Below are 13,674 nucleotides of genomic sequence, written 5' to 3'. Positions count from 1 at the left end.
TGTTCAGACCTCCAGCTTTCACTGGTCATTTGCTGGATTTCAGAACCTTAATCTAAAAGCTAAGAAAGAACTGACATCCTGTGCCTCCCACATGAGGAAGGGGAGCTCCCAGTTCATAGTTGGCTGAGAGGCAAGGTCCTGAAGCACCTTCAGATCCTGGAGCCTAAGGATACTCTCTCCTGATCAGCCCAAGAGATAAATGTCTTGGTAACATTGGAGAAAAGGCTGGAAGGTGATAAATAACAGAGCAGGTGATGTTACTGCCTTGTCTGCTGAGGGATCACTGTGCATACAGTTGAGTTAGAATGAAAAGATCAATCTTTGACTGTTAGCCAGTGAAGAAGTCATTCATCTTGAGGAGCAGGACTTCAAATGCATGGTGCTCTAGTAATACATTACTTGTAAAGGCCAAGATTAATTACATTTCTGTCACATAAACTGGTATTTTTTGTGTGAAAGGCTCCTTTTCATCCTTGCTGTCACTGGAATGAGAGAACCCATATGAACACAACTTTGTTGAGTCAGTCACATTTTATGGTGTGTACTAAATGGTTGGCCTGTGAGGAAGAGAAGAAAAGCTGCTGGTGGAAGCTAACCTCATACCTGCCTTTTGTTCTGGATGTCAGCCCTCTTCATGGGCACAGTTCAGTGCCACTTACTCCTGCAGTTTCACGTTGGCACAGAGGTGGTCTCTGCTGCTTGGCACAGCACCCCTGGCTCCCTAGGGATGCACAGTCAGTAGAACAGCCCTGCACTCCTGGTTTTCAATGGTTGCACCCTGCCACGCAGAGCTGGTCTGTGTACACCAGACATCAAAATCCAGGTACAATATCCAGTCCACCCATGGATATTTCTTACAGAAGTTTGTTTTTGTGGGATGTGTGTTTTGTGGGTGGGGTGCCACGTTAGATACCAGTGGAATAAGAGATTTGTAATTGCCTTGGAACTTGTTTTCTTTGGTAACATGTTGCACCAAAGCACTTTTTGCTGCCCCGTGGCAGTGTGAATTCACAGTGCTGTGCCTCACTGCCTTGTGCATAGGTCACTGTGCTTGCACTGGGGTTTCCTAAAAATCCGTGTGGTACTTTGCCTTTTCCAGTTCTTTAGAGCTCACGTAGCAGCTCCCTGAGCATCTCAGCAGCCGAGCACCTGGCAAGGAGCAGTGTTATTCCGGGGTTTGTCTGGAAAGCCCGAGGGTTTCCCTGTTACCCCTTCCTAAGGGCGCACGGGAGGCTGGCAGGTCGCCGGGACCGGTGGTGTCCGCCCAGCGGGCGCGGGGCCGAGGTTCCCCGCCGCCGCCCGGGCAGCTCTGCCCGGCTTCCCCCAGCACCGGGGCTGGGCCGGGAAGCGGCGGCAGGAACCTTGGTGCTGCGGAGCCGTTTCCCGCGGCGGCCGGGAGGGCTTTGCGGCAGGACGCGGCCCCGCCGCCCGGCAGCAGCGCGGCGGCGAGGAGGGGCCGGGCCGGGCCGGGCCTGCGCGCCGGCGGCTCGGCTGCGCGGCGGGCCGGGAGCCCCTCCTGGGAGCACGGGCAGAGCGCAGCCCCGGGCGGCAGGTAAATACCCGCTTGGGTCCGGGGGCGGTGCGGGGCTCGGTGGGTCCGCGAGGTCCCCAGCCCCAGGGACCCGCAGGGCTGGCCGCACTGCCGGCCTGCCGAGCGCGGGGTGGGCGGTGTGCGAGGGGCCGGGCGTGGCCGTGTTTGCATTTACAGCACAGACGTGCCCGCGTCCGGTGCACACCTGCGGACACCCTCCCCTGTCCACGGAAAGGCCCTGGCCTGTGGTTTTCCCTGCTATCCCAGCAGGAATTCGGGCTGCTCCCCCCTCAGCATCATTACGCCCAGTGTGTGTGGGCATAGTGTGCAGGCATCGCTCTGTGTCTTAGTGGCCAGAGTATGACATAATGCTGCAGTCTTCCTAGTTTGCAGAAAACTGCTTTTTTTATGGAGAAGGTTACACATCCAGTGGAATGAACCCTTACGGAATCAGATAGGCCTGACAGGAAAGGTTCTGTTCTGTGGGACCATGTGGTGGCTGGGACATCAGCAGAAGTGCTACGATGAGTGGCTCACAGGGCAAGATAGGGGAAGAAATTTGTGTAAGGTTACACTTGTGTAAGGAATGATGACGTGCTCCTAACCAGGTATCTCTTCTGCAAGTAGACTCTTACAGCAATGGTCCTCCATAGACTGGCAGGCAAATTCATTTTAGGCACTGCATAATCCTACTGAGTGACTACAGAAAGATACACAGTGTGTGAAAATAAAGAAGCATCTGAATCTTAGGACTGATGCTCATCCAATTAAAACAGCAGTAGTTTTCATCTTGCCACTTGCAATGGTTATTTATCCAAAGTGAGTGAATTGTATTTTGGACTTGAAAACCTGGAAATGTTAAACATAAAACAAGGCACTGCACGTGGAATGAAGGTTTTTACCAGTCTGCAGTAGCTAAGTACATCACTCCTGCAGGACACTTTCAGACTGAAGTCATGGTATGTGTTAATGTTTCAATTACATCAGGTGTTTATACATCGAGTATATTCTCTTAAAGCCCTGCCATGATCCCAGGGAAGAAACTTCTCCCGTATTCCTGTGGGAGATGCTGTGTTTCTTATCCTCCTTCTGGCTTTTGGGACAATGGCTGATGTTACTGGGCTGTGCTGGAGCCCTATGGCTGCTTCCTGCCTAAAATAAACCGCCCTGCAGAGCTAACTGAAAATTAATTGTATAGTCTGGCATAGATGGTAAAGGATTCAGTTATTATATTGCTATTTATACTAGCCAGTGCTTTATCTAGAAAGGTCCCAAAGCATCTTACTGTCCCTGAGGCCTACTTAGAAGGAGAGAGATGCCTTCATCTGGTAGCCCCCTTCTGTATGTCCTTCATTGCTTAAATTAAGCCACTTCGGGTTGCAGCAGGACATTGCTGCATACAACAGCTGAAAGCTCAGCAGCCTGATTTCCACTAAATGACTCCTAGAGGAGCAGCATCCCCAAGAATGAAATGTGTCTTTTATTTCTGTTCAGAACTCATAGGGACAAATTGAAAATCTCTTTCTTTCTGATCACTTTAATAACAAAATGAAGCTTTTAAGGGCTGGCTGTCTTATCCTTTCAGCATGCTTCTAAAAAAGGGAGTAGGGAGATACCTGTAAAATTTCAGTTGGCCTTAAACAGAAATTTTTATTTTTCAAAAAAACCCCTATTATCGTTTTATCTCACCTGGCATGTACGAAGTTGCCCTGCTACACATTGCTTGTGAACTTCCAGATTGTTCCTTGCTATTTCTCTCTCCAAATACAAGAGGAAAGGGGAAGTCTCAATCTCTTGTGTATCCCCTCATTGCTTTACACATTTCTGTTGGCTATTCACTAAAAAGGAGGTCCTGTGAGCACCAAACCCCACCAGACTGCTTTTCAAGTTGTGTGATGCCTCCTGTTCCTCCTTCCTGCTTTTCCCCTCTGCATCCCACTGTTTTCAGATCCGTTTGACACTAACACTGTGGCCATTTTGGAGAGACACAGGTGGGGACACTGGCATTCCAGAAAGGGTAAGGTTTTGCCTGCTTCTCCCTTTGCAGGAGGGTGACTTTGGGCTTGTTTCCAGTGTTGAACAGCAGTTCAAGAACTGCATCTTTGAGGACAGTATGGTGCTGTCACACCTAGGTGAAGTTACCTGCACAGTTGAAAAGATAGAGGAGAATAACTGGAAGGCAGGATGGTGGCACAGACCCCATTTCCTTAGGAAACTAAACTGAAAGGTGCTTCTTTAGATACACTTTCTGATTTCTGTCATGCCATTCCTGGGTATTTTCCCTGGCCCATGAGGATCCAGAGGAGCAGATCAAGAAGCTAAATTGCTTGTTCCAGTGTATGTCCCTTGGCATTTGTTTCCTGTGATGTTTCTCTGCTCTCAGACTGCTGTCACTGTGGTTAGAGTCCTTGTGGCTTCTCTAAGGGAGATAATCTTGACTAAACTGAATTTCAGCATAACCAGTAATCCTTGCTGTTTGCCTCAGCCATATGAGTAATGTGGCCACTATAAGCCTGTGATGGAACAGCCTTTGCTCGTGTTGTAAATGCACATTAATTATCTGACTGCTGTGCATTCATGGTTGAAAGCTGTATCTGTGCTAGACAGACAGACAGAAATGGATGTTTTTCAGCTGCTGCAGTCCCTGTGTTCAGCATTTTTTCTAAGTACAATGCACCATACTCCTTCAGCTTTTATTCAGTAAGGCTAATTCCCAGAGGCCTGCATGAGCTGCTAGGTTTCTGCATCACACTAACAAATACCTACTTGGAGTTCCCTCTAGCTTTGGGAATACCTGCAGTCTTTAATAGTTTGGGCTGATGCTCCTCTCTTCCTCTCCTGCTCGCTGACTTAGGCTGAATGTCTTTGGAAAATTTTCAGGTGTTTCCAAGAAACAATACATAAGGCATATTATAGTAACTTAAAAAATAGTTCATCCTATTGCTCGCCTTTTTTCCCCCTTCAAGGAATGGATTTCTACTGTTTTCCCTCCTGGAGGAGATTCTGATGGAGCTGTTTACTACCATGTGAACATTTGCTTTCATTTGGCACCAAAATCTTGCAGAAGTCTGTACTAAAATTTTTGTTGAGTGCTGCTGTCAGAAAATGCCAAATTGTGCTTATGGAGGATATGTGGTTGCAGAATTCCAGCATTAGGGAGAATTACTGGTACTTCTTTTACTTGAGGAGGTTCTTGGCAGTGTAGGAAGGGGTGAAGCTGCCACCTTTCAGGTGGTTATCCTTACTGAGCAGGGCAAACACATTAGTTTGGAAAGTATGACTGGTGGAATTTGGGAACTGTGTGATGCAGGGGCCTGTCATCTTCTCATGACCTTGTGATTCAGCATCTTACTGGATATGAGGTCAGTTTGTAGTTAAGCATCCATCATCACACTTGGCTGCACAGCACTGGGTAACTCCATTCTCACAGGATTCAGAGACACATGCAGCCACATCAAGCCTCCAGCATTTAAAAATGAACCTGTCAAATGTAAGTGTCAATTTTTTCCCTTTGCTTTCCACCTTTCCTAATGATTTAAAATCTACATTAACTGGGATGTTGCAGGCTCTTCTGGAGCAATGGTGCTCTAGTCCCTGGAGTGAGAGCAAGGCTGTACTCTGCTATGTTCACCCCTGTGAAGCAGCATCTTTATATGGGTCATTCTTACTTTAAAGACATGCCATAGGAGGGGGCAGAATAAGTAGAGAGGTTTCACCTCGTGACATCCTTTAGCCTGTTCCTGGATTTGCCAAGCCCCCAGGTGCCCAAGAACAATGCACTGTGCTGGGGTTGCTGACATGAATGAGCTTCAAGAGTCCATGAAGCACTGAGGTGACAAGGCATATGTCCCCAGGAGAACTTGATTTCCCACTGCTGTCAGCTGGCAGTTACACAGCTTTGCTGGGTTTGTTTACACACTGGTGTGATTTCAGACCACTCCAGATCAGTTTTGATGAGCCTCTGGTTGTGGTTCTGGCTTTATCTTTAGTGTCCTGCTCTATTTACTTGTTGAAACTGATCCTAGTCCTGCTTCACCCTGAGGCTAGTGAAGTGCAGCCTTGCAAAGAGATAAGGAGTGAAAGATGCCAGTGTTAAAGGCTTGAAGTTTCCAGTTATGGATGTGATTGCTTATTGGTTTTGGAAATTATTTACTTGGTATGTGTTTGCAGAGACCATGTACTGAACTGCTGCTCTGCTAGGGGAGGGTGAGTTGCTGCTTTGGAACACACCTGTGTGGTGGATGGCCACAACTACAGCAGGAATGGGAGGGGGATTCTGTGCTCCTTCTCAGGGGGGCTGCTGGCATCCTTCCTCCCTCCTGGCTTGCTATAGGAAAGGGTGCCTTTTTATGTGACTTTAAAGTGAGGCAGATAGCTGGTTCTCGATTAAAAAAAAAAAGAAACCAAAAAAACTTAAATTGAAGTATTATGTGTGTTTGATGCTGCTTAATAGATGTGTTTTCCTGCTAAGTGTAAATCTTCATGGGTCCTGGTAGCAGTTCAGCAGCATTCACAAGCTAATGAGCTGTTAATTATCAGCCCTGCCCAGGCTAATTAGTTCTGTTTAGAGTGTTTTAATCTAGGCAGAGTTCTGAGCTAATACAGCTTTTCTGTGTCTAGGACTTGAGGTGCTGTGGTCAGAATTGTGATGTAGGTCCCTGACTTGGGACTGTTGTGTCTGCACATGTCCTGTGATTTCTCCTGGCAGCTGTGAGAGCTGTTCTCCTGCTGGCACAAATGCCTCCCAAGTCATTCCAGACCCCAGGAGCTTGCATGCATTTGACTCATTTCCCCAATTTAAACACACCTACAGTGCACTTCCCCGAGTGTGGCAGCACTGTGGATGGAGCTCCAAGAGAAGTCAGAAGGCAGCAGCTTGGTGCAGCAGAAGCCAGCAATGAGATAACCCCTCACTGCAGCCTTCACAGGCAGTGCTCTGCAGCAGCCAAATAGCATTGGTGGGTTAGGCAAATATCACAGTTCTGTTCATGCAGACAGGTAGACAAAGTAGCTGCTGTAAAATGATGTTGGTCTCCTAAAATTGGCAGTGCAAGCCATCTGGGAGAAAAAGGCAAACTTGTTTGAGGCTGGTTGGCCTATTTTACTAATGCTGCTTTTCTCAGCTTTTTCTTGCAGCCCCCTGGGAACCTGTACTAAGCACTCCCTAGGTGGCTGCATTTGTGGTATTAGTCAGGACCACCTCTCTGTGCAGCTTTCTAAAGCCTGGCTAATAAATCGATCCCTTTGGTTCCCCTTTATCTGGTGCTCCATCCTGCTCTCGGCAGGTTCCAGTTCCAGAAGTGATCATATACAGAGTTCACACACAGGGAACAGCAGGAACCCCAAAGGCTGCTTCTTCATACACAATAATGTTGGTGTCAAATGAAGGAGAAAGTAACATCAAGGGGACTGTGGAAGGAGTGATGCAATTAAACATATTTATCTGGGAAGAGGCCCTCACTGATGTGATGCTCTGCTTTGCTTAACAGGTTCTCTCATCACCATGAGCTGGCTGCATGGAGGGGCTGTAGCCTACCTGGTCAGTGGATGTTAAGTCTCCCACCTGAAGGCAGGTCACTTGGTTCCTTTCTGCCACTTAGCATTGTGGTTGGTGAACGTATTTGCCCCACCATCTGGAAGGTAATGGTGTGCCAAGGACAGATGTGAAGCAGCTCCTTCCTTGCACATGGATGTGGTATCTTCTTAAGACACTGCACTGCCTCGGGCCCACTGGCAGCACAGGGCATGGAGGCTCTTGAAGTGGATGACATTAGCCCTGCCTTGGAAGTGACTGAAGACTTTTTCAATAGTTTTGATACTAAGGTTGAAAAGGTTGTGCAGCCCTCTGAGGTGTACAGAGTACAGGAAGTCCCCGAGCTGGTTGGGCGCGAGGTATTTGGGCAGATAACAGAGAGCAGGAACCTGAGGAACGTTGCCTCCTTTGCCAAAAGCAGCCTCCTCTGGGATCGCTGCAAGAATGGCCTCTTGGAAACCAAAGCTCAGACAGCATTCCCTGCCAAAGAGCAGTGTGCGGTGCAGAGGGGAACAGCTGCTGACAGCCTGGCCTGGGCAGGGGAAGGGCAGACTGCTGCTTTTAACATCTTCAGTATCTGTCAGCGGAGGAGAGACAGGCCTCGCTCCGTGAGTGACATCCTGGTGCACAACGAGGAGGCCTCCACCTTCAAGCCAGGGCACAACAGGTCACGCTCTGACATCAGCCATGTCAACTGGGGGGTGGTCTACACAGGCACCTCCCTGCAGCAGCCACCTGCACCTGGTGGGGACAGTAACTACGCCCTGCTCTCTTACCTGGCCTTAACCAAGGGAGAGGACATCCAAGGAAACACAGGTTTGTGCTGATGCTTTCTTGTTGCTGTTGGTACAAGGCTATTTGTGTTTAATACTTACATTGAAAGAGGAGCTGCATGTTTAGAAAACCCTACACAGCCGTTCCCCAAAAAAAGTGAGGTAGCTCTTAGGATGGCAGAAATCTGTTGTTTTTGATATAGGTGTTAATTTGCCTGCCTAAGGATCAGTGTCTAGAACAGTTTTGACTTCTGTTTCAAAACGTTTCATGGTTTGAAGAACTTGTTTTACTTCTTGCTTATGTTTTGTTCCGTTATGACTCAGGAAAAATAATTTGTTATATATTTCTTATAGTTTCCTTGCCTGATTTTCCCAAACTAAAACCCACTCTGAATGCTAAAATGATGGGGAGAATGACAAATCAGACAAAGGCAGTTTTCATAAAAGTTAGAGTGCCCATTTGGAAAGAGGGTATACAAAGCTTTACTGTGGGGCCAGAGGTCTCTGCCCTGTTACCTCGAGAAATGCTGTCTATGCAGTCCATAAGCAATTAACAAAAACTCAGGCATGCAATTTGTGTTTGTCTGTATGAAGGCATCTCTGCCAGCTTTGTGTGGGGTACAGGAAGCCTTGTTATCAGATGGAGGCAGGCATCTCCAGTGCCATAGGAAGGGGTATTTCAGAAACTGGTACTTTTTCCCTTTCCTTTCTCAAGCACTGCACTGGAAGATTTTGTGCTCTGGCCTTTGCAAACACTGAACCACTGTCTTCATCTCCATGATTTATTTTGTAGTTACCAGAAGTGGGATGGACACTTAATGATGGAAAAGTAAAGTAGATAGTGCCACAAAGGTTTTATAATCTAAATAAGGGCAGGACTTGACAAAGGAATTTAAAAATCAAAGCATTGTGAAAGTCTGTGTGAGTGATGGAATGGTTCCAGTTATGAATAGGTAGGGCATTTGGGATTAATGGTTGTACTTGTAGATGTGTGGATATATAAACAAATACAATATGTAGGTGAATGTATATACATACACACAAACTTGTAGGTTATTGTGTTACATTGTGACGTAGTTGCAGCATGGCTGTCACTTCTGTTCAGGGAGATCTCCCAGAGTAGTGGGGTCGTTGTTCTGTGTCCTTCCTGTGAAAGGGGTGGAGAAGAGGAACAGTCGCAAAGGGGACAGCTCTCAGTTTCTGTCACCTATGTCCTGGCCATCTGATGTATTTACCTCAGTGTGTAACACTTGGACATGCCCACAGGAGCCTTGTTAACACCTAGCCATTAAAGGCCAATACATGTCCCTGACAGCATTTTAAGCTTAATCTTTTTGTCTCCATTTCCCCTCACAGCCCTCAGGAAAAAAAAAAGAAAAGAGGAAAAAAAAAAAAAAAAAAGGTGTCCTGTTTTTTGTACGTTTTATACTAATAAATACCTAAGCCAGTCTGTATTTAAAGACTTATTCGTACACCTACTCAGTGAGGCTGATTTCAGTCTGATACACTCTTTGTTGTGATGATTTCATGTTAAACAGTTTGCAGCTGTGAGTTAGAGCTGTGAAGACCTGGCATCAATAAGGTAGTTTTGTCAAGCATAGCAATATTAATATTCTTAAGAAAAACAGAAATGGACATATTTCCTTGAAGGAAAACTCTTGGTTTTATACTATCTGCAGTAGGGCTAGGTGTCTCCTAGCCCATCTGTTGCTTGTTTTTTCTCTGGTCCCAGGAGCAAGTCCCACTGCAGTGCTCAGTGTTGCCAGAAGGGTAAGTCCCTTCAAAATGGCTTTTCACATAAAAGAGGTGGTTAAATTCTGGCACCGCGAAGGTGACCCTGCTGCTCTGCAGGAGTTAAAAGGCAGCCATGGGATTTTTTTCCTCTTTGTTTACAAAAGAGCCTGCCATAGAGTTTAGTGATACTGTGAGCTGAAAAGAGAGAAGCAAAAGCAAGAAACTGTGTGTTGCAGGTGCCTGTGTCTGGGACTGGTAATTGTTCTCCACAAGAGACCAAAAGCCATTTTTTAAGGTTGGCTAAAAGCTGCAGTGGTCAAAGGAGTCACAGTGGCTGCCACAGCCTGTGGAGACGTCTCTTTCCAGGGCTTTAATACAGATTAAATGAATGCATATGAGATACTGAGAGCAACTTCAGGCACTCCTGTCAGTCCTCGTTGTGGTCAGGGATTTCCTTCTGGAACCTGCAGAGGTCCCCCAGTCCTTCCAGTCTGGCCAAGCAGCTGCAGAGATTAACTCTTCTCAATTTTTTTACCCTTATCTTCATAGTATATTTATTACTATGAGCTTATCTGTTCTGTTGCTTGCTTTTTCATAATACTCATAAGATGATCCTGGATCCTTTCCATGTGCTGTGAAAGAAAAGGATCTGAAAAGGAGCTGTGCCTTTGGGGCAGTATCTCTGTAGGCCTGCTGGCAGAACAGCTAATGTGGTAGGAGTGGGCTCTGTGTGTGCTGGGGAGCAGCGTGGAGCTAGCAAAGAAGGAAGTTGTAAGCAGATTCAAGACAGGCTTCTGTATTTCTGGGCATGTGGCCTGGAAAACAAAGGGAGAGTGCTGCTCTGTAGTGTCCAGCAAAAACAGGCTTAAAACCCAGTGTGTGAGCAGTTTCTTTGCTAGTCCTGTGGATGTTTTCATTCAAACCCAGGCACTCCCAGGGTTGTGGGTGCTGTAGTACCTTCCCCAGGGAGCTGTTCTGTTTGCCTGCTTTGCCTGTGAACCCAGGAGCTCCAGAGCCATCGCTGCCCTCAGCACCTGCATGCTGGCAGGCTGATGCCTTCTGCCCCTCACCAGCAAGCAGCTATGGAGGTGCTCAGCCAGCCTTGCTGATTTTGGCAGGATGCTCTCTCAGGAAGCTGAGCCTGAGGAGTGTTTGCAGCACAGTGGCATGGCAAAATAGACATGTGAGAGCAGGTTGACAGCCTTAAATCTGGTCACCCAGCCAGAAATCTACTGTGCCTCAATGAGCCCAGGATTTTACCTCCTTTCAACTGACAGTTTTTTAAAATTACCAACTGCACATTTCATATCTTTATCTGTCTAGAAGCCTAGCTGTCATTTGGGAGAGTTGGAAAGTATGATCTTGTATTCAGGTGTTTGTGCAGGAGATATTTGGAGAGAGGTTTGCCTCCCTTCATAAGGCAGTTGTATGTATTATGTAGTTCTCTAGTGTGTATTTGTGGAGGTGAGGCATCTAAATTTGAATACCTGAGCAGCATACCAGTGATTCACAGATTGGGGTCTGAGGGTGATCCTGCATCTTACCAAGGAGGTTTCTAGCCTGACCCAGTCTGAGAGCATTTTAGGTCCTAAAGGTGTCTGCAAAGTTCTACAGAAACCAGAGAAGAGGACTGACTATTGACAAAGATTCTGTAACTTATGCTAGTATCTTACTGAGCATTAGAGAGCCCAGAGAGGAGTGCCACCTCAAAACACCAGTCCCTCAGAAATTAGGTATCTCTGCTTCTTGTCTTTTCGGAGTTCTTTGGTATTACTGTAATCAAAAATGCTCCAGTGGTGAAAAACAGGGCAAGTTTTCCTGCTGTACCAACAGGGATGCATGCAGCCAGTTGGTCAGGAACATGTATCTTCTGTACATGCTGAGATGTTTGGGTTCCCTCTCCTGTGGTGCTGGTTTCACCAAGTGTCCCCAAGTATGGAGAGGAATAGGTGTGTGCTGGTTGCAGGGTTCTTAGCCAGGATGAGTGGGCAATACCCAAAGGAGATGAGATACTGGAGGACGTAACTGCCCTGTCCTCAGCTGCTGAGTCTCTCTCTTTTTCCCTCTGCTTTCTTCACCCTCTCCCCTTGAAATTTATAACTCCAAATGGCTCAGTTGTGAGCCATCTGCTGGATGATTTTCCTTCTTTCTATCCCTCAATTTACTCTCCCTGTCTCTGTAGGTAGGAAAAGATGCAGTTCATGTTTGGAAGGTGGATGGAAAGGTGGCAGCTTTTGCTGTCTGAATGGAAAGACATTATCTGGCACACTGCATGCTGAAAAGATAAATGAGCAGAGTTGCAATGTGTGAGTGGGATTTGTAGCATATGGATTCAACCTGTCTGCCAGCATCTATTGCCCTGACCTGAACAATATGAGGCATTTCAGTTTTAATCAAGTTGGCTGCTGGTTCTGTCCCAGTTGGAGGGAGCATCAGGGGGGCTGATTCGTGGGAGCTTGAAGGGAAGGAGCGGGGTGAAGGAGGGAGAGGGGGTGCCTCTCTGAAAGGCAGGGAGAGGTAGCCTTTCTCTAACTCAACAAAAGAGAAGCAAAGCGGTGTGCAGGATGAAGGAGGGGTGGCTGGGGGAAGGTTATGAGTTGTCTTATTATGGAGAAGCTTGAACTGTCATCTGTACTTGATGGAAGTGAGAGGGATTGCAGTTGGAGCTGCAGAAGTGCTGCCTCCCTGATTGGATTAATAGAAAGGGAAGATGACTCTAGAATGGCTGCCCATTATCTGCACTACAAAGGGATTAGTGTGGGTTTCAGAGAAATTAATGGCTTTTGAGTTAGTGCAGAAATACTAATGAATGTCAGGGCTAGAGATGTACAGTGAACGAAATTTGTTCTCTTTATTGTGTGTGTTTGTGTGTGCATGTATCCATCCATTTGGGATATGAAAGTGTTTTTCTCCACCATTTTGAGTTTTAGATGAGGCTTTCAGTATTCATATTTAGCTGAAATACTCTAAGAGTAGCTTATTTGACAGCAAAATATGGCTCCATTGATTTCTTTCCTGCCTTTTCAGATCTAGTGCTAAAGTAGCAAATTTTTAATTGTTGTTTTGGTTTTAGGGTGTAGGAAATCTTTCTAGGTGAAGTGTGGAGCATTTTGAACATGGTGTTAAAATGTGGGCTCCTTTCTGAGTAAGTGGGTGGTGTGGGGAAGCTGAGGCTGAGCTGGCAAGGCTCAGCCCAAGTGCTTCCCATACTGAGATGCAGTAACTTGTGTACAGCCTCGGCTTTGTTATCACGTTTCAGATGCCTGGGTTCTCTTAGCTCCAAGCTGAAGACATCCTAGGCATACTCAGAGGTGATCGTGCCTAAAATTTGTTGAAGCATAGCCTGTTAATATCAGTGGGAACTGGTTAAGCTGGGGCACTGAAAATATTTTGTACTCCTGGCTGCCTGCCCTTTCCCTGTTACACACATTGTCAGCCTGAGGGCAGAAGCTCCTGTTTTGCTTTGGTTTGTAATGCTGTTTGTTCAGGTCAGTTGGTGGTGATCTTGTTTTGACCTCATTGTGCCAGGCAGTGGGTGAGGAGCTGCTCCCAGGGGGTACCTTGCTCCTGCATCAGGCATAAGCAGTCCCTAAGGGAGATGGAACCCCGGAGGCAGAAACCTTCAGTGGTGTCCTAATTTTGCCACTGTTTGTAAGTCAGGACCTATCACAGGTACCCTTACTGAAAAGGTGAAGTAGGAGTCAAATGGCAGCAAAATTTGTTCCTCAGGCTGGGTTGTTCTGGGATGCCAAGTGTCAAAGTCAGTGTTAGACTGTAATAGTGAGTGCAACTGAATTTATCCAGGGACCAACAGAAATTGCATTGAGCCACATGTCCAGCAAGGTGAAAACAGCACCCTCACTTGTTTAAATGGGGGCTGAAGTGGTGCAGATTAGATTGGAACAAATTTTGCGTGGAAACCTTTTTTAAAACTCAGAAATGCTTTAGATAATTCCTTTGAAATTCATGTCACTTTGGTATCCAGAATGACTCGTGCTGGTTTTCTGGGGACAGAGAAAACTCTCCTTGACTTGGCCTGGGATTTGTGAAAGGGTCTGCTCAGAAGCACCTGAGGTGCTTGTAGGTTCTGGGAGACTTGTGGT

The 13,674-nt window shown here is 46.7% G+C and overlaps 1 protein-coding gene across 6 annotated transcripts in view; it reads left to right on the top strand.

The window, feature by feature from the left end:
• The window catches only part of PLEKHM3 (pleckstrin homology domain containing M3), an 88,697-nt gene that overhangs the window by 11,506 nt on the left and 63,517 nt on the right, over positions 1-13,674 (top strand). For 4 of the 6 annotated variants that reach the window (XR_011726623.1, XR_011726621.1, XM_071747961.1 and 1 more), the window contains exon 4: positions 7,021-7,880. Coding sequence is in view for 3 of the 6 variants with exons in the window: in XM_071747961.1 (XP_071604062.1) it covers positions 7,277-7,880 (604 nt within the window). In the remaining 3 variants the exon portion in view is untranslated. Of the gene's footprint in view, positions 1-1,297; positions 1,553-7,020; positions 7,881-13,674 lie in introns of those variants that run through there. The other 2 variants (XR_011726622.1, XM_071747962.1) reach the window with 2 other exon arrangements.

This window comes from Heliangelus exortis, chromosome 6, assembly GCF_036169615.1.
Source record: "Heliangelus exortis chromosome 6, bHelExo1.hap1, whole genome shotgun sequence".
Classification (NCBI taxonomy): domain Eukaryota; kingdom Metazoa; phylum Chordata; class Aves; order Apodiformes; family Trochilidae; genus Heliangelus; species Heliangelus exortis.
Note: the sequence above shows the minus strand (reverse complement) of the source record. Positions and strands in the feature narration are given on the sequence as shown.